Below are 19,472 nucleotides of genomic sequence, written 5' to 3' on the forward strand. Positions count from 1 at the left end.
AGCGGAACCCGGGGCCAGGAGGGCTGGGGCGGACGCAGCTGGTGTATGGGGCACGGTGCTGGGTCTGAGCAGGGGGCAGGGGAGCTGCCTCGGGCCTCGGTTTCCCTCTGCCCTGTGCTGGGGGCTCCTGCCGGGGTGGTGGGGCCATGGCGGGGCCCTGACCTCATTGCAGCTGGGAGGAGAACAGCCATGAGCTCATCCCGCCGCTCCGGGGCCAGGGCAGGGCTGCATCCCGCTGCCTCTCTTGGCATCCCACCCCGGGGTCCCCGCCTCGTCCCAGCACCCACTCCTCTGCCATATATCCCACCGGGGTGGCACCTCGCCCCCCACGGGGGCTGCAGCCCCTGCCTGCACCCTGCCGGTCCTGAGGATGGGGGTCTGTGTTGGTTGCCCTGGAGACCTCCGGCCAGCTCCTGTCCCGGGCACAGGGACATCCCTGCTGTGGCACCTCGGGTGTACCGAGGGTGCCCCTGACAGTGCAGGGCATCCCGGCGAGGGAGGGGGGCCCCCAGCTCTACCCTGTGCAGCCCCACACTGTGGCACCCATGGCTCTGCCGTCCACCCTGCCCGTGGGAGCTTGTGGGGTGGCACAGCCCCTTGGGTGCCGGTGACCCCACCTGCAGCTCTGGCCCCAAAGGAGGGACCCCCCCCCCAGAACAGCCCCCTCCGGACAATAGTAGCAATGAAGGTCAGCTCTTGCTGCTGTGGTGGGAGCAGGATACAACCCTCACGCGACCATGCAGTGGGAGCAGGACATGGCCATGGGGATCCCCCTCGGAGGGAGCAGGATTCGGTGCAGCAGGGACCTGCAAGCCCACCGGCATGCAGCCCCCCGGGGACGAGCCGGGGCCATGCCAGTGTGTGTCGCAGTTTCCCAGGCTGGGGGCCCGGGGGGGGCCACGCTTTACGCCGGCCCCCAGGAGGCCGTGGGACAGGGACGGGGATGGGATGTGGCCGGAGCCACCCTGCCTCGCGGCACGGTCGCCCACGCCGGCTCCCTGGCTTTGGCCGGGAAATGGCAGCAGGGAACAAAGGCGGCTTGTGGCGGGTGCCGGGTCTCTGCCCTTCCTGCAGGAAGGACCCGGGGCCAGGCAAGGGGCCCAGGAGCGCGGCAGCAGGGGCCCTGCCAGGCCTCGCCGGATCCGGCCGCCGGCCAGCACGTGCCGGCAGCCCGCTGGGGCTGGCAAGCGGGTGGCGAGCGTGGCCGAGCAGCCGGGGCTGCTGCCGGTCCCTCGCTGCCGCCATCATCAGCCTCGGCACTCGGCTGCGGGACCCGAGGTCCCCCAGGACACCCCAGCCCCCAGGCACGGGGACGCGGGGATCTGGCCTCTGCCTGCAGCTCCAGAGCGGGGCAGGACAGGGCAGAGCCGGAGCTGGGGGGGCTGGAGGGCTCCCAGGGAGAGAACCTCGCTCCTGCAGCCTCCTGCGCCCACCCCTGCGATGTCCCCATGCGCAGCCTCTGCGGTGTCCCCATTCCTATCCCTTGCAATGTCCCCAAGCCTGAGTTCAGCGCCGGCCCCGAGTAGTCATGGGGGTAGCTGGGGGTCGGGGCTGGCCGTGGCAGGGGCACCCCGAGCTTCCCCTGGCCAGAGAACCCCGGCAGGCAGCGGCATTGCTGTGAATGCCCTCGGCTTGGCCCTGGCAGGGCAAGGGGTCCCAGCCCAGCTTGGGGTGGGGGCACCCACGTCCCCCCCGGGGTGTCCCTGTGCTTGGGGAAGGCAGGCGCGCGCGGGAGAGCACAGGAGACGGGGAGCCTGGGCAGGTCTCTTTATTTCAGGAGAAGCAACTCGGGGAGCAGCTGGTTACAGGCAAGTCCCACTGCCCCGTGGAGCCCCGGCACCCCATGGTGCAGGAACGCTCTCCTCCGGCAGAGCCCATCTGCAGCTCCGACTGCTCTCACCAGGGCTGGACTTCCCCGGTGCTGGCCCCGGAGAGCCGGCGATGCTGTGCCGGGCTGGGCTCACCCCAAACACCGGCCCAGGATACCCCCGGCACAGCCGCCGGGACCCCGCAGCAGGATGGGGCCATTCCAGTGCCGGGGCAGCAGGATGCTCAGAGGTGACTGCGCGCCAGGGCTGGCACAGAGGGGCTGAGGACCTACCCTTGTGCCCCCCCCCGCAGCCCCGCAGGTGCAGGGGATGGGGGTGGTGGGTCCCCATAGGGTGCTCAGGGCAGGAGGGAGGTTCGGCCACCCTGAGCATCCCCTTCTCAGGAAATGTTGGTCTGTGCTGGGACCAGAGAGGTGTCACCCAAAAGCGAACGCTGACAGCCAGGGCTGGGGTGGGGGTCCTGCAGGGCTGGGGGAGCCCCGCAGCCCCCTGGGGCAGACAGCCAGTTAGTGCAAACAAGGTCGATATTATTAAAGCTGGTGGCTTTGGGCTGGCGGCCTCGGTCCCACCATCCCTGGGGGGGCAGCGAGGCTCAGGGAGGCACCGGGGTGGGCAGGGGGTTTTGGTGGTGCCAGGCAGTGTCTTGGGGGGCAGCAGGGCAGGGGCAGGATCGTCTCTCGCTGGTCGCCAGCAGCCCCATCACAAAAGGACGCAGGGCTTCTTGGGCTTGGCCGGGACAGGGTTGAGCACGGCCCTCACCGCCTCGGTGAAGACATCCTTGATGCCCTCCTGGTTGAGCGCCGAGCACTCCAGGTACTTGACGGCGCGGATCTGCTTGGAGAGGCTGATGCCTTGCTGGGTGGTGATGGGCGCCTGGTTCTGCTCTTTGAGCCGCTTCATGGTCTCAGGGTTGTTTCTCAGATCCTTCTTGGTGCCGACGAGGAGGATGGGCACGCTGGGGCAGTGGTGGCACACCTCTGGGTACCACTTGTGCTTGACGTTCTCGTAGGAGGGCGGGCTGGCGATGGAGAAGCAGATGATGAAGACGTTGGTCTGGGGGTAGGAAAGCGTCCGGAGGCGGTCATACTCCTCCTGGCCGGCCGTGTCCCACAGGTTTAAGTTAATAGTCCTGCCATCCACCGTGTTCTGGGCGCTGTAGTTGTCGAAGACGGTGGGGATGTACTCCTTGGGGAAGGCATTGGTGGTGTAGCAGATGAGCAGGCAGGTCTTCCCCACCGCCCCGTCGCCCACCACCACGCACTTGATGCTCTGCATCCCCGCGGCTCAGCGTCCTTCACGTCCCCCTTCAGCAGCCTGTGGGAAAGGGAGAGGGTCAGGGGAGGGGGACATGCTGGGGCTGGGGTCACCATGGTCCCCCTGCTCGGACACCCGAGGCTGGAGGGTGCAGAGGGGCAGGTCACACTCGGTTCACCCTCCATCCCACAGTCCGGGTGAGCTTCCCGGCCAGCCGCATCCCCCCATGCAGCCCCCGCGGTCCGCAGCAGCCCAGAGACCCCCTGACGGGAAACCGCACCCCCTGATCCAGGACAAAAGTGTGTGCCACTGTGGCTGGCATGCACGGGGACAGCATCGTCCCCAGGACGGTGCTGCCAGGACAGCCAGACTGCTGCAGCACCCTGTGCCATGCCACACTGTGCTGTGCCATGCCACACTGTGCCGTGCTTCCGTCCCGGTAGGAGATGGAGGGCAGCAGGGCACACAGCCAGGGGCGGATTTGGGCTGTGGGAGTGTGTGGGCTGCTGCCATGTGCCCCAGCCCTGGCGCCTGGTGCCACACACGCCAAGTGGTGCTGGCCCCGGCGGGGCAGAGGCCGGGCTGGTGCCACGGCCAGGCCGGAGAGCGGCCGCTGGCGCAGCCCCTCGGGGCTGACGTCTGCTCCGGCAGCTGTGTTTATCCCCGAGCCCAGCGCGTTTCCCTGTTTGCCTTCCTCAGGTTCCCTCTGCAATTGCCATTAAGGGCCACATCCTGCTCCCCTTCCTGCAGCAGGCTGGAGCCGGGCGCTGCCGAGCCCAGCCCAGCCGAGGCACGGGGGCACCTCACAGTGCTGGGGCGAGAGGTTGCCCACCCGTGGGGCCGGGCTGAGGCCGGCATCTCCTTTCCCCGCCGGGATCCGGGATTTATCCCGTTGGGAGGGTTATCTCGGCCGGGGCAGCGGCTCATGTGCCGGCAGCGGAGGTGCCGGGGCGGAGGAGCTGGGGATGCCGCATCGGCGCAGAGCCCCGGGCTGGGGACTGGGGACATGACCCTCTTCCCCAGAGCCCTCCGGGGCTGTGGGGCTCTGGGGAAGGGTGAAGGGGCGGTGGCCCCCCCTCGAGCCGGACCCTTCCCCTTCCCCCTCGGATGGGGAAGTCGCTCTTCCTCTTCCCGCCCTGACACCCGGCTTCCTGCCTGCAGCGGGACCTGGTGCGACGTGACCCCCGCCCTGCCTGGCTCCCTGCCTGCACCGCTGCACCCCCGGTACAGGCAGGACAAGCCGAGGGGGGGGCGGCCGGAACGCTGCTGAAGCCACTGCCTCAGTTTCCCCACTGCAAAAGTGCTTCCACGGCGGACAGTCGGGGGGGGGGAATCCCTGTGTCTTCAGCTTGTGAACGGGGGGGCCACAGCACCGGGGCCGTTGCAGGCAGCCCCCCTCTATCCCCCCCCCTCCACTGCAGGCAGCGCCTGCCCGCAGCAGGAAGCCGGCCGGCCGCGCCGGGGCTGCTTGCGCAGCGTGGGATCCCGGGCGGGTCACAAATAAATACCCGGCCCCTTTGGCCTCGATTTTTCTCCCCGCTTTGGTCGCAAATGCAGCCTGGAGGGTTTTCTCACGCCAGACCGTACCGGCTGGGGTCCCCCAGGGCCTGGGGGGGGGGCTCAGCAACGGTGCAGGCAGCAGCAGGCAGAGGGGAGGGAGCAGGATCAGGGCAATGGGTGCAGGAGCAGAGGGAGCAGGAGCAGGGTGATGATGGGGACAGGAGCAGGGAGATGGGGACAGGAGCAGGGTGATGATGGGGACAGGAGCAGGGTGATGGGGACGGGGCGATGGGTACAGGATCAGGGGGAGCAGGAGTGGGTTGGGTGGGTGGGAGCAGGACAGTGGGAGAAGGAACTGGATCAGGGCAACAGGAGCAGGAGCAGGGTGATGGGAGACCGAGCTCCCTCCGTGGCCACACTGGGCCATCTCCAGCGATGGGCAACCAGCACGGGGGCTGTATCTGCCACCGCGCTACCCCGTGTTGTCACCGTACAGCGCTGGGGAGGGAACCCCCGGGGGTCCCACTTGCCTGTGGGGGGCTGCCCTGCTCAGGCCAAGCACTAACTGCCTGGGATGCCCAACGCACCCTCATTTCTCATCAGGTGCTGACGCCAGCTCCTCGCCTGCCATCCCCCCAGCACCCCAGTCCCTGCCTGGCTGCATCGTGCCCAAAACACCCCTGCACCAGTGCCCAGCCCTGGTCATCCTGCTCACCCCCAGCTGCCAGGGACTGGTGGGACTGGCGGGACTGGCGGGACCACGCAGACACAGTGGGGCCACGGGACATACGTGGCACCCGTGCCCCTCCGTCCCGCAGCCACCCTGGCTCTTTGCCCAGGGCTCCCAGCGCTGGGGGGGGTACCCCAGGGCAGCCCCCAGAGTGGGATGAAGCCACCCCCATCGCACCGTGGCAGGGACCTGGCTGAGCTGGTTGGGACCTACCTGACCCAGTTTGGACCTATCATCTGACCTGGTTTCAACCTTTTTCCCCCCCACTGTCCGTCAGGCTTGGGGGCACAGGCACCCCGCTCATCCCGCTTCCCCTTGGCCCCTCCAGGGCAGCTGGCAGCGCTGCAGCAGACTTTTTTTCCTTTTCTGATGAGATCGGGTTGAAGAAGAGATGGCAAAACCAAGAGTTTTCCTGGAAAGCCATTCTGGTTCACATTTTAGATTTAAATTCTCTTCTCAAGCTGAAGGCCAGCAGGCGCTGGGTTTCCAGGAGTTGGAGCCAGCTGCTCTCCAGCCGCAATAAACCCAAACTGGGTTTTGTTTTGTGAAAAAAAAAAAAAAAAATCCAACGTTATTTCTAAATGCCAGCCTTTGGTTTTCTTTGCAAAACCGTCCCCTCCCACGGGGCCTTGGGGAGCAGCTGTGTCCCCATGGACCCCACGGGGCAGGGTGGGAGGTGCACTGAGCAGCACTGGGCTCAGCTGGGCGGGGGGAGCGTGCGGCGGGTTTAAAACTACCCAAACCCAGGGGTGCGGGAGCTGCAACGGGCGGGTGCAGCGTCCCTGCTGCAGGGATGTCACTGGGGGGGACCCAGCTGGGGGTGCAAGGTGGCGTGGGATGCGATAGATGGGGAGGGCAGGGGACAGCATCCCAGAGCAGGAGCCACCTCGAGGCATCGCGGCACCTGAGGGTGCCCCATGAGCCCCTAACGAGGCATGCAGCCCCCAGCACCCCCAGGGTCCCACTGTCCCCATGGCCCACGGGCACCCCAAGGTCCCCATAGCTATTTGCATGCCGGGCAGTCATCCTGCAGCCCATGGTGGGGCTCGGTGGAGGGTCCCTGCTGTCCCCCAGGCTGGGGTCCCCCCACTGCCAGGACCAACTGGCTGGTGGTGTGACACCGGGGTATCCCCCCTGGGCTGGGGCCGGGGCAGCGGGTCCCAGCAAGGGTCACCCAGCTGAGGTGGGAGTAAGAGGGGTCCCGCAGGAGCCCTGGACCCCAGATCGGGGGGCATGGGGGCAGTTTACTGCCCTGAGAGGCTGCCGAGGGCACCCCAGGGAGTACTGGGGTCCTGGGGACACCCCGTCGGCAGAGCAGCCAGAGGAGATGCAGCCAGAGCCGGTCACTGTCTATAAATACCCGGAGGGGTGGGAAGAGCCGCCGGAACCCAAGGACAATGTCTGCAGCAGAACAGATGGGCAGGAGCCGGCCCCGGCGGGGGACGCGGGGAAGCTGCTGCAGCCAGAAGTGGGGTACGAGGGGCGGCTGTCCCAGGGCACGGGGACGGAGCGGTGTCCCCTGCCTGCAGCTCCCCATCCCTCGGGGAGCGGGGCGGCCCCTGAGCACCAGCCACGGCCCCGGGACAGTCCCGCAGTGGGACACGGCGTGTGCACTGGTCACGCCGAGCTCAAACCCTGCACCCCCAAACCAGTCGTGGGGCTGTGGGCACCCCGGGGTGAGCTGGCACCCAGCGGGCACGCATCCCCATCTCGGGAAAGGCCCGGGCTGAGTCAGCGGGGTTGCTAAGGAAGGGGACAGGGTGCAAGTGGAAATGCTCGTGCCCATGAGAGCATCACTGCTATGGGGAAACGGAGGAGAGGAGGAGCAGGGAGTGGGCAGTGGGCCGCTTCTCCACGACCCAGGGCCCCTGGGGCTGTGAAACCCCAGCGCGGCCCCAGGCTTGCCACCGGCAAGCAGCAAACGTGGGCGTAACGCACTGCCTGTGGCGGGGTCGTGGCAGGATCCGGGTGTTCGCGCAGGACCGTTTTTGCTATCACCATCACCGGCACCATGGGCACCACCGACTCCGGGTGCGGTGCCGCGGATGGTGGCAGGACGAGGGGACCCGCAGGCACGGCTGTGCTACCTGCGTGCACGGGGCAAACTGCTCACCGAGGAGGGGGCTTGGTGTGGATAAGAGCCCCTGCAGCAGCCAAAGCCCCAACCCTCCCTCGGCTGCCCGGGGAGGATGAGGGGTGTTGCGGGGCCACCCGTGTCCCTGACCCGCAGCCACATGGGCTCTGACCCCCCTGGCCCTCCCTGCCCCCCTGCTGCAAGGTGACAGGAGGGGAGGTGGGAACCATGCCGAACAGGGGCCAGCACAGGGCTGGGGGTTGCACGGTGGCATCCCCGCGGTGCCGGGCAGGGGCCGGAGGTCGCCCATGGTCCCCGCAGCATCCCAGAGCCATGGCGCCCGAGGGTCCCACAGCCCACGGCCACCGGACAGCCCGGCCACTGCCCTGCCGCACCTGGGGACACTGGGCAAACGCAGCCCCTGGTGTGCCCCCCCCCAGAAATGCCGGGGCACGGGCAGCCTCGTGGGGCTGAGGGGCACAGCCCGTGTGGGGCACCCGAGGCGCCTGCCCCCTCCCAGCCCAACTCCCTGGCCCCACAGGAGGGGAACTGGAGGAGAAAGAGGAAGGGTCAGAGGACTGAGGGGTCTGCACGGTGCCTGGCCCTGGGGCTCAGCACCCCTCACCCCAGCGGGACTCTGGCCACCCTCCACGTCGCTCAGCCGGGATTTGGGGTGCCGGGGAGAGGGCATGGGCGGGCAAGTGGGGCTGTGGGTGACACACCACAACCTCTGCCACCCCCCATCGCCACCCCCCTGGATGGGAAAAGCGACTCATCTCTTCAGCAGAAAAGGGAAGCAAAACCCGCTCGCCATCTCTCACAGCCAGGGCATCCCCCCCACTGGTTTTTTCCGCCGGGGGAGTGGAGCAGACGCCCCTGCGGGCTCCCCTCCCGCTGCCGGCCTGGCCGTCCCCAGCCACACGGCACCTAAACCTGACCAAAGCAAACCAAAGCGCGCCGCGCGGGCTGTGCGCCGTGCGCCCTGCACCCCACGCCACATGCACCACACACGGTGCACCCTGCACCCTGCACCACAAACCCTGCACGGCGCGCCGCGCACGACAGCATCACACACCGCGCAGCCCACGCTGCGCCACACGCCGTGCACCTCGCACCCCACCTTGCGCACCCCACTCCCCACCACAGGCACCCCACACCGGGCATCCCGCGCGGTGCCAGCAGGGAGCAGAGGTTGCGGCCAGCACGTCGCTGCCCATGCTCACGGGCCGGGTGGTGTGTCCATCCAGGACAGACGGACAAGCCCCGGCCGACCCAGGGCTGGGGGTCAGCTGCCATGATCTCCGGGGTCGGTCCTGCTCTGCGGGGAGAGCAGCACAGTGCCGCCCCCCCGGCACTGCCACCGGCTCAGCAGGCAGAAAGAGGAAACTAATAAAATCTATAAATACCTAGCAGGGACCCCGTGGGGCCAAGTGTGCCGGCCCAGCACTGGCACCGGCGTGGGAGCGGGGCGGGGGCGGTTTCTGCCATGACTGCGGCAGGGACCCGGTGCTGGTGTGGCCAAGACGGGATCCCTGCTCTGTGGGACATGTCCTGAGGGGTGCTGTCACCGGCGCCCCCCACTCTGCCCCGTGGCCCTGCTGTCACGGCTAAAATAACTTCCATGCTGAGTCGAAGGATTTTGGTTTTTCCTCATTTTCCAGCTGCAGGCTTGTCATGACTAATTTCCTCATTTTATTTCCCTTCCAGGTCGGTGAGCTCCGCCACCGCGTCCCGCTCTGCCCCTTGGCACGGTCACGGCTGCTCCCTACCCTCGGTTTCCCACTCGAGGCGCTGCCAAAGCTGGCATGAGTGGCCCCTGAGCCGGGGCCAGTGCTGGCCAGCAAACCCCTGCCCCAACCCAGCGGTGGGACGGGGCCAACACTGGCCGGGGCTGCTCCTGGTCAGACACGGCCGCCTGCATTGGAAGGATCCTGGGATGGACAGAGGGATGGACAGAGGGATGGTGGGTGGATGGAGCCAGCCAGGCCAGGCCATGCTCCCTGGCCTCAGGGTGAGAAAACAGCTCACACTGTGCAGGCACGGTGCCCAGCACACCAGCACCGGACCAGTTTGGCCCCTCTCAACTCTACAGTCAAACCAAAGCTGTGGGTGCAGGATGTCCGACCCCTGCTCCCCGCCACGCCGGGCACACACCACACCTACACCCGCTGGCCGGCACCACTGCTGCCATGAGGTGTGCCAGCCTCGGGTGCCTCCTGGCATCACCAAAGACACCCCTGCACCCACGGATGCTCCCAGCTACCGGCACCCCACGGTCCCAGCACCAGCCCCGCTGCCCACCCCAGCCAAAAACACCCACCGCGGCTCAGCCCCGGCAGCAGGGCTGGACGATGTCCCCACGTGCCACTGCTGGCGCTTCGGCAGCTTCTCCTTCCGCCGAGGAAAGAGGAGTGAGCCCAGTGGGACCCCAACCCATGCACCCACCCACAGAGCCATGGCCACACCATGCCCCTCCCGGGGGGGGATGTCTCCCCCAGGCACTCGGGGACCTACAGGTGCCCCCGCTCTGCAGCGAGCCGGCAGCGGGACGGCATCGAGAGGCGGCGCAAGCCAAATCGGGAGCTAGTGTTCGACCAAGGGCACAACGCATCCCACCACTGCCCCCCAGCACATCCCCCCACCAGGAGGGGAGGAGAAGGAAGGGGAGGAGAGGGGAGGGCAGAGATCCCCAAAGCCTCACCAGAGGTGACCCCAAGCCCAGGCGGGTTTCACAAAGGAGAGTCACGGGGCTGTGGCACGTTCACTGTCTGCCCGGCCGGGGGGGCCTGGGGTGGCCCAGCAACAAACGCTCACCACAACCAGACACCCGCCCCGGGGCCAGCCCTGCCACACAGCAGAGCTGACCGCGCTCCCCTGCTGCACCGTGCCACCCCTGCACCTCCCAGCACGCTGCCGTGTGTGAGCGCACGGCCGCGTGAGCACTGCAGCGTGCACCGTGGTGTGCAATGGGCGATGGGCACGGCAGTGGCAGGGCTGCAGTGTGCACCGCAGTGTCTGCGTGGTGTCTGCTGAACACGTGTTGCAGCACGTCTGTTGCAGCGTTGCACTGTGTTGGGGTGTGCGATAGTGTGCGCGAGTGACGTGCGTGTTGCAGTGCGTGCAGTGTTGCAACAAGCGTTGCAGCGCGCACGGGACGTGCAGCGTGTGTTGCAACGGGCGTGTTGCAAGGTGTATGCAGCGTGGGGCTGTGGGCAGGTGTTGCAGTGGGCGCAGTGTGTGTGTGTGCAATGATGCGCAGTGCAGTGCGTGCGCAGTGTCCCGCAGTGTGCAGTGTTGTACCTTTCGGTGGGTGCAGTGTGTGCGGTGCAGAACCCTGCAGTGCGTGCACTGGGGGTTGCAGTAGGTTGCCTGGTGTGCAGCAGGTGCAGCGGGCAGTGCAGCAGGCACAGGGTGCAGTGCAGCAGGCAGTGCTGTGGGCAGAGGGGGCAGTGCAGCGGGCGCAGTGTGCAGTGCCGCGGGCAGTGCAGTGCCCTCTGGCGTGCAGTGCAGCCCGTGCAGCGCCGGGCACGGCGGGGCACGCTGTGCAGCGCCTTTCCGTTCATGCAGTGAGCGGTGCGGCGTGTGCGGGGTCAGTGCAGTGGATGCAGTTGCGGTGGGGGCAGCGGCGGTGGGGGCAGTGGGCGCAGCGGGCGCAGCGGCCGTGGGTGCGGTGCCGGTGGGGGCCGTGCCGGTGCAGCGGCCCCGCCGAGGGGGTCGGTCCGGGCCGGTTCTGTCCCCGCTCTGTCCCGGCAGCTGCCGGCCCCGCTCCCCCCGGGGGCCGCTCCCGGGCTCCGCCGGGCGGCGGGGGCCAGCACCCCCGGACCCCCGTTTCCCCCCGTTCCCCCCCGTCAGCCCCCGCCCTGGCCCCGGCGGGCGGCTCCTCCCGCCGCCCCGACCCGCGCCCCGACCGGGACCCGGTACCCACCCCCCCGCCCCGGCAGCGGGACCCCCATCCCTGGCCGGCTGCCGCCGGCTGCCCCTTGCCCCGGCAGCGGGACCCGGCCACCCCCCGACCCCCGGCCCGGTCCCCCACTCACCCCGGGGCATGGCGCGGCGGCTCCGGGCGGCGGGCGCGGGGCCGGAGGAGCAGCAGCAGCAGCAGGAGCAGGAGGAGGAGGAGGAGGAGAAGGAGGAAGTCTGCGGCCGCCTCCTCCCGCCGCCCCGGGCGGTCCCGCGGAGAAACTTCCCTCCGCCGCGCCCGGCCCCCGCCCGCCCCGCCGCTTCCTTCCTCGGCCCGGCCCGGGGGGCCGGGGGGGGCCTTCCCTCGGGAGGGTACCCGGGACGGCGGGGGGGGACACCCTGAGTCCCCCCGGCATCGCCCCGCCGCCCGCCCCCCCCCCCCCGCTGCCCCTCGGAGCGGGGTCCGGGTGCCAACCGGGCAGCGGGGAGGGGGCGCGGGAGCCCACCCCGTCCCGAGGGCCGGGGGCTGATGCAGAGGTTGCAGCAGGTTCGGGTTGAGGGGGGGACCGAGGGGGACCCCCAGCACCGCCGGCCGCCTCGGCCACAGCCCCGGGACCCACTGCAGCAGGCGCGCGGCGGGGGGGGGTGTCCGGCTCCTGGTGCCGGAGCTGTGCCCGTTCGCACGGGACCACCCACAGAACAGAGTGCTGCAGCCCCCCCCGGCTCCCTGACACCCACCCGCTCCTGCCCTCACCCTGTCCCAGGGCTCGGGAGCTCTGGGGAAGTCTTACCTCAGGGGCAGGGGGCTGCATGGGGGGCCAAGGAGAGAGGGGAGCCCACACCAGCTGGCCGGGACTCCCTGGGGAGACAAGGGGGGATGGCAGGCAGGGGAGATGGCAGCCCCTGCTATCGGGGTGCCACTGGGGTCTCAGGGGGAGAGATGGGGATGGGGTGAGGGGAGAGTGGGGACCAGCTGCCTGGGGAGGGGAACCGGGGCCACCCTGCTGCACCCCAAGGGGGAACAGCAGGGTCCCAGGGCTGCTGCAGGGGCAGAGCCCCCCAAAAGCATGGCCTTGTCCTGCTGGGTCAGGGCCAGAGGAGACCCAGGCGCTGTGAGGGTCCCTGCAAGGGCCAGGTCCCCCAAGCTGGGGGTCCCCGTAAGGGCCAGGTCCCCCCAGCAGCACCTGCAGCCCATGAGGGTCTCTGGCCCTGGGGCAGAAGGGTGTCATGGGGGGAAGGCGGCTGCCCGGGGATGGAGGCGAGGCTGTTCTTCGTGCCTGTCCCCATCTTCATCCCGGGGCATCTCAACCACGGGGGCTCTGCAGGCACGGGACCCCTTGCCCGCACCTGGGATCTTCCTCCACACCAGCACGGAGGACCGGGGCTGGGACCCCACTGGGAACCCTCTGCCTGGAAATCAGTCTGGCAGCTGCCTGTGGCTCGGGACGCTGCCCGCTCACCTCCGTGGCCAGCCCTCTTTTCCATCCCAGGCACCTGCCGTGGCCAGGGCTCCCCACGCGATGCCAGCCCTGCAGCCTGGTCGTCCCCCCATCCCGCATCCCAGGGCGGCAGCGCAGGGCACTGCCCGGCTGATGGGTGCCCGCTCCAGGGGTGAGGGTGACGCCTCTCTCGGGGCAGCGGGGCCGGAGCGGGATGGGATTTTGCTTCCAGGCTGGTGGCCACGAAGCTATTCTGGGGCCGGATCTGATCCCTGCAGGGAGCTTTGCTTTCAGCCCCAGTGCCGAGGGAAAAGGACATGAGAAACTTTAGCCCCTGACCTTCCCGTCCCCCACCACGGGCTGGTGGGCTCCAGGTGCTGGTAGCTGTGGGCCCCAATGGCACTGGTCCAGCACCGGTGAGCGGCGATGCCACCAGGAGCATGTGGCCCTGGTGGGGTGTTGCAGCTTTCGGGGGCGGGGGGGCGTGCCGAAGCGTGGCAGCTCGGTCTTGGCCGCCAGCAAGCACGCGCTCAGGCGTCAAAACGGCTCTGTCCCGACAAGTCGGGATGCTCTGATGTGTCGGGGTGCTCTGACAGACAAGCCGGGGCTGGGGGCGGGCTGCCTCCAGTGAGGTCACCCATCCAGGCGTCACACGCAGCCGCCTCTGCTTAGCTTCCGCGCCGCGCCAGCGCCCCGCGCCCAGCCTGGGCATTCCCGCCTGCGCCCGCGAGAGGCCGCTGCGGCTCAGCTGCGGGCGCGAGGAGCCCGGCGGAGGCGGGAGGGAAGGGAGGGGGGGAGAGGAAGAGGGAGGGCGTGGCCACCTGCCCGCCCCTGATTGGCCGGGCGGCGGCGCGGGGCGGTCCCGCCCCGCGGAGGGTCTCACACGGCGGCGGTTGGCTCCGCCCCCTGTCAGCGAGCGTGTGGCGGCGGCGCCAGGGCCCGGTGCGCAGCGGGGCGCGCGCGGGGGGGGTGCCTGGAAGAGACCACCGCTACGGGGGGGGTGGGTGGGTGTGCGGGGCTGTCCCGGGAGAGACCGCGGCGGGGGGTGGAGGGGGGGGGTGTCCCGGGAGAGACCGCTGCTGAGGAGGAAGGTGGGGGAAGGAGCGGACCGCGGAGAGGTTGGGGGGGTGGCAGGGTTGTCCCGGTAGAGACCACTGCTGAGGAGAGGGGAGGTAGGGCTCTCCCGGGAGACACCACTGCTGCGGGGGGGGCGGGAGGCTCTCCCGGGAAAGACCACTGCGGGGGGAAGGGGGGGGCTAGGAGGGCAGACCCGGGGGCGGGCGGGGGCCGGCGGCGGTTCCCCGGTCCGGAGTACCGGGAAATAACCCGCCGTCCCTCAGCCGGTGAGGGCCGCGGAGCGCAGCCGGTGCTGCCCCGGAGCGCCCAGCCCGCTCCCGCCTGGCCGTGGGGTTACGGCGGAGCCAGCCGAGCCGAGGCGAGCTGAGGTGAGGTGAAGGACCGGGCCCAGCGCCGGGGGCCGATGCCGAGGAGGAGCTGACAGCGGCGGGGGAAGCGGCGAGACAGAGGCGGAAATGGATTTACGGTCGGGAGTGGCCCTGTGGGTCCTGTGCGGCTTCCTCCTGCAGCAGGGGCGGGGGGAACGGCCCCCCGGCTCCCACCTGGACGAGACCGCCATCGCAGGTGAGAGCGGCCCTCCCGCCGGGACACCCCCGCCCCGTTCCCTCAGAGCTGTTCCCGCGTTCCCCGAGGCCTCTCTGCCGCCGGCTTCCCAAAGGATCCGGGCCGGCGTTGAAGCCTCCAGCCCCGGTGGTTTGGGGGCAGGTTTGCTCCGGCCAGGGGCGGCGAGCCGGGTTAGGGCACTGCCAGCCGGCCTCGGCTCCGTTTTGAGGCTGTTCCCCGGCTTATTGGATAAGTGGTGCTGCTAACCATGTCCCGGCCCTGGTTGGGAAACCCACAGAGCTCAGGGCAAGGGTCGAAGGACCAAAAATAATCCCTGTTTATTTTTGCAATGGACTCCAGCTATTTGCTAATGAGTGTTTTGGATCATGACTCGGTGTGTTCAGAACGTGCCAGTGTTTAATTTTTTTTTTTTTTTTAAGGACGTTCCCAGGTGGGCAGCGTGGCTGGGGAGGCAGCGGGCTGGGGGTGAGGGATCCCAAGGGTTGTGTAACCCTGGCATGCCTCCTGCCCTCGCCCTGCTCCGAGGGCAAGGTTTTCCCACCTCTCAGCCCGGAAGAGGAGAGGTAGCAAAGACCTAACAGCCAGCTATTCTCTCTTCTGCCTTATTTCCCTCCCCTCTGCCCCAAAAGCCAACAGCCCAGCAAAAAAAAAAAAAAAGAAAGGAGAAGCCCAAGCCCCTCTGGACTTGGGTGGATTTTTCCCCCAGGAGCCAGGCTTTGGTGGAGTTGTTCTGCTCCAGAACAACTGCCAGAGCCAGCCTCGGCAGAGGGGCCGGGAATTGGCAAAACCACCGTGGGCACTGGTGTCTGCTGTGTGTCCTTGTGACAGTCCCTGAGGTCAGAGCTGGGAGCCTGTTCGATAAAACGTGCTTTTAGTTCTCAGTAGTGAAATAGAAGTCCTCAGCTCTGTCCTTGCCTTTTCATTGCAGCAGCGCTGAGTTCTTGCATGCTAACAAAAAGAAAAAAACCCAAACCCCAGTGAGTTGTGTCCTGTGAGCACTGCAGGTGAAGAAATAGATTGCTTTCTGAAGGGCGAAACTCCCACCAAAGCTGAAGTACTACCGGCCTGGGTGTGGGCCAGCCCGTCTGAGCGAGACTTTCTGCTCAGCAGCGAGCAGAGCTGTCAGCATCTGGGTGGTTCTGCACCTCCACCGCCATCATCTGCAGCCTGGATCCGCTCCGGAGGGTCCCACCTGGCACAGGTTTCCACGAGGGATAACGTGCCGGTTTGGGGTGGTAAAAAAGGCGGTGAGCAGCTCTGAACGCTAATCGTGGTGGGGACGTGCTGTGTTTGGTGCTGTGTGGGTGCGAGGCTGCTCTCTCGCCCAGCTTTACAGGCTGATGTGTTAGCAAGGGCCCGGGGACTAGAGCTCACGGAGGGTTTTTGGCTACAGTGGAAGGTGCAGGTGTGGGCGTTCATGTTAATACAGATTAAAGTTGCTGCAGCGGCGTTGCTAAGAAGGCATTTTGCTTTGTGTACAGAGCTGGTTGGTGAGAACAGGGCAAGTCCCTGGAACTGCAGTATCAGGCGAACGATCAGGAACTCGGTGTCTGATTCCTGGGCAGGCAGATTGTTTCATCTCAGCGACGTGACGATTTATGTGGCTTACTGGTTTTTTTTCTTAATACTGACCGCATGCTAGCTGTTCTGTAAAAAGTCTCTTTTTTATGTTCTTTATACGTGATCCTAAATCCTTAGGCCAGTTCACATCCAGTCTGCTCCATTAAGGAAACTGGATCTCTGCAGTCCTTCTGATGAAGCAAGGTTTATGCCTCCAAGGAATTTCCAGATGAGTTATTTTTGGAGGCCCTGCAGAAGTGTGGCAGCCCTGGTGATTCAGCTGCTGACTTGCTCTTCTCTCTGAGCAGAGGCAGAGCCAGAGCAGGGCAGGCAGGGAGCAGTCCAGAGACTTAATCTCTTTCATAAAATCACCTACAGGTGGGGTTTTCCTGCAAAAGAGCTACTTTTCATTACTCTTGGTTTTTCACAACTGGTATGTTCTGTTACTTCTGGGTTTAAAAGCCTGCAGAACAGCCCATGGCACCTAGCAAGGGAATAGCTGGTTACAGGTTGAAACCCAAAATGTGCAGATGAAGGTGGTCAGTAGGGGATTTGTTTGCTCCGAGTGCAGGTAACTCGCAGCGTAACTGCACCGTATCCCTTCCTAGGGTAGCTAGGAAGTTCGGTGGTGCTCGTTGCACTCTGCTCATGTAGCTGAAAGCTAATGCGTCCTCTGAGATCACTTGGCCATTTGCTTTTTAGCTTTTAGAGCTGTTGCTTGCAGTTCAGTGCAGTGAATATCCTCAGATAGCATATGACACTTTTCCTTACGTGTTCCCTGGAAGCAGAAAATGAGGGTTGTGTTGGCTGCACACAAGTCTGCGGTAGCACAGGCTCTTACTGTGGAGCAGAGGTAGGTGTTTGATGGATTTTTGAAAGTGAAAGTGTTCATTTTTGATGGATTTTTGAAGGTGAAAGGGCTTTTTTTTTTTTTTTTTTTTGACATGGCATGATTTTAATGATAAAAAAAAACTGACAGCACCGGTCACTTTTCTGTGGAACAGTGAAATTTTTAAGGAGATGCAGGGAAGTGGTGTTTGTAGAGAGCAGAAGCATGAGTTTTAGCAGTGTTTTCTCATTAGGCTCGGTTGCTTAGATTCCTGTGCACACTCAAGGATGCATCGGCATGCTTTATTGATATTAGTATATGTTTCTTATTCCTAAAATTTAAAAAAAATTTTTTTTTTTACATAAGAATTCGAAATGGGTAGTTTTGTCCATGGAGAAGAGTTGGTGACTGAACTCCAGGGAAAATCAGATTTTCTCCTGGCTTTGACTTGTTCAAAGGCAAGCGTTTCTAGCAAGTGCTTAATCTTTAATCTTTTCCTGCCTATATCAGATTTAATTTTGGTTACACTCAAAAGCACAGGAGCCATTTCGCAAGGCATAGGAACAGAGGTGGTGTGTGTTATAGAGCCAAGAAGGACAGCCAGTCCACAGTCCGACCCCCAGAGTAGTGCAGACCCCAAAAGGTGCTCAACCTCCCTCCTCTCCCAGCAGTCTATTTTTGTGCTAGAGCACATGTTTCAGAAAAACATGGTGTCACGAAGAAGGCCGGCGGCTGGTCCCCCCGCCGCTGTGCAGGATGTGCCGACAGTCACCCTGCCGTTATTGTTTTCACCCGCTGGTGGTTATTTTTAGCATGAATTTGTCTAGCCGAAGCTTCCAGCCCTGGGATCTTTCGTATACCCCCCCCCCCCCCCCAAAAGGGGCAAGAGAGGCTCCTCATGGACATGATTAGAAATATTACTTTCAGGTGGTAGATTTTCTTTTCTTTCCAGTTATTTGCTGTAATCTTTCAGTTGCCTGAGTCTAACCTGTTTAATGCAGGTTTTGTTCAGTTTTCTGTTGGCAATAGTCCTTATCAGAGCGTTGTCTGGGGTTATGTCAAATGTTTTACAAAAGTTTTATGTGTACCATCAGGTGTTTTGGTCAAAAGTTTTTACATTTTCTCTCAATAAAAATAGTAAGCTTGCTCGATAGCCTGTGTTTCATTAAATCGTGTTAACTGGTATCAGTGAGGCTGCTCTTCTTAATTTTTTACTTGATTGCCTTCTGTGCAGACCAGCATGGGTGGCCAGTGAAGTGTCATTGCTGCTGCTTATGCTGGGGATCTTCAGGTTGGGCTTCAGGTGTCTTTGTAGGAGATCCAAGGAAAACTGACTGTTAAGGGGCCAGACTTTGGATGACTGGGCTTCATTCCTGGTTCCCTTAATTGTGATACCTTTCATCTACTGCTGTCTGCTTTGCTAGATTCATACCTGCTCCATCTCCATACAATAATGTGGAAATAGTACAAGTCTGCATTCCCCAGAGCCTTATTTCATTTCATATTGAGATTATTTTCTGTGATCTTGGATCCACAGGGATGTGGGGCTGTATCTGCCACACTCTGCCCGTGCTTGAGGTCTGGGGTCTCGTTTGGGTTCCCATTCTGGCATCACCGAGACAGACTAGGGATCCTGGTGTGGATTTTCCCTGTCTGTCTTTCCTGCAGCAGTTGAAAGATGGGCTCTGGCTAGCGTGGTGAGGCTGACCCATTCTCTGGGCCACGTGAACCTTGTGTGCCCAGGCAGCGCTGCGCCCGGGAGCCAGAGCCCGAGGGGCTGGACCCTCTGGTGTGGTGGTGGCACAGGGCAGGGTTTGGCATTTACTTATGCCAAGGCACAACAATTCCTCTTTCCCTTCCTTTGTCATTCTCCCTGCACCTGTCTCCTGCTTCCCTGTCTTGATTCCTCCATCACTAGATTTCTGGAGTTGTCTTTGCTCTTGTTCAAGTGGTGTTTTAACACGTGGGATTCTTGCTGCAGGTGGGGGGGTTCGGTGCGTTACCAGAACATAAGTTATAAAAATATTAAGATGATAATAAGAAGAAAACCTGAATGCATACCCTCAGAGTTACTATGTCTGTGGCACTTTGAGCCTAAGCTACACATAAAAACATGGAACATCAACGTTTAACAAAATAAGCATGATGAAGGGGGGTTACAACCACAAGCTTCTAACTAGTGAATAATTTGATGGGGGGGGGGGGGAATTCTGGATGAGTATGCTGTGTTGGAGCACTGCGGTTTAGAGCTCCTATACTTGTCATTTGAAGAAGCAGGGTTTTATTGAAAGCTAATCCTTTGCTAAAAAATCTCTAGCTAGGAAAGTGATCGGTTTTGGACTTTGAACTTGCAGTGAAATCTTTTGACATATGAAGAGAATGTGGACTTGGTGTCTTTTGAAAGCTTGATGCAGTAATCTTGCAAGGTGGGAACACAAATGGATGGTTACTTCTTTACCAATTTAAATGCTATCATCTCTAGTTGCTTAGTTAATGAAACATTATGTTAGTGCATTTATTTCATGGTGCTGAAGTTTACGTCACCCACCGTGATGCCAAACTCTACATTTGTCCTCTATTCCTTTGCCAGAACCTCTGATTTCATCCACTGCTTTTATGAGTTGCCTTTAGAAAAAGTCTTATCTTTTGAAGTCAGGAGATCAGCATAAAATCAGTGGTGGTAAGATACAAGCAGCTAATTGAGATACCATTGATC

At 63.8% G+C, this 19,472-nt stretch overlaps 2 protein-coding genes across 12 annotated transcripts in view; one reads left to right on the plus strand and one right to left on the minus strand.

Annotated features, from left to right (window-relative positions):
- Positions 1 to 1,752: 1,752 nt before the first annotated feature.
- RHOG (ras homolog family member G) lies at positions 1,753 to 11,622 on the minus strand. Its single transcript, XM_069808738.1, has 2 exons — positions 11,425 to 11,622; positions 1,753 to 3,143 (listed from the first exon to the last, which is right to left on the minus strand). Exon 2 carries the CDS (start codon positions 3,102 to 3,104, stop codon positions 2,529 to 2,531), a length of 576 nt encoding a protein of 191 aa, XP_069664839.1. The 5' UTR covers positions 3,105 to 3,143; positions 11,425 to 11,622; the 3' UTR covers positions 1,753 to 2,528.
- A 1,941-nt stretch (positions 11,623 to 13,563) lies between these two features.
- STIM1 (stromal interaction molecule 1) overlaps positions 13,564 to 19,472 on the plus strand; it is a 102,067-nt gene continuing 96,158 nt past the window's right edge. For 10 of the 11 annotated variants that reach the window (XM_069808748.1, XM_069808752.1, XM_069808751.1 and 7 more), the window contains exons 1-2: positions 13,564 to 13,668; positions 14,067 to 14,367. In XM_069808748.1, the coding sequence (XP_069664849.1) occupies positions 14,259 to 14,367 (109 nt within the window). In that variant the 5' untranslated portion in view covers positions 13,564 to 13,668; positions 14,067 to 14,258. Of the gene's footprint in view, positions 13,669 to 13,801; positions 13,818 to 14,066; positions 14,368 to 19,472 lie in introns of those variants that run through there. The other variant, XM_069808749.1, reaches the window with a different exon arrangement.

The sequence above is a fragment of the Haliaeetus albicilla genome, chromosome 20, assembly GCF_947461875.1.
Source record: "Haliaeetus albicilla chromosome 20, bHalAlb1.1, whole genome shotgun sequence".
Classification (NCBI taxonomy): Eukaryota; Metazoa; Chordata; class Aves; order Accipitriformes; family Accipitridae; genus Haliaeetus; species Haliaeetus albicilla.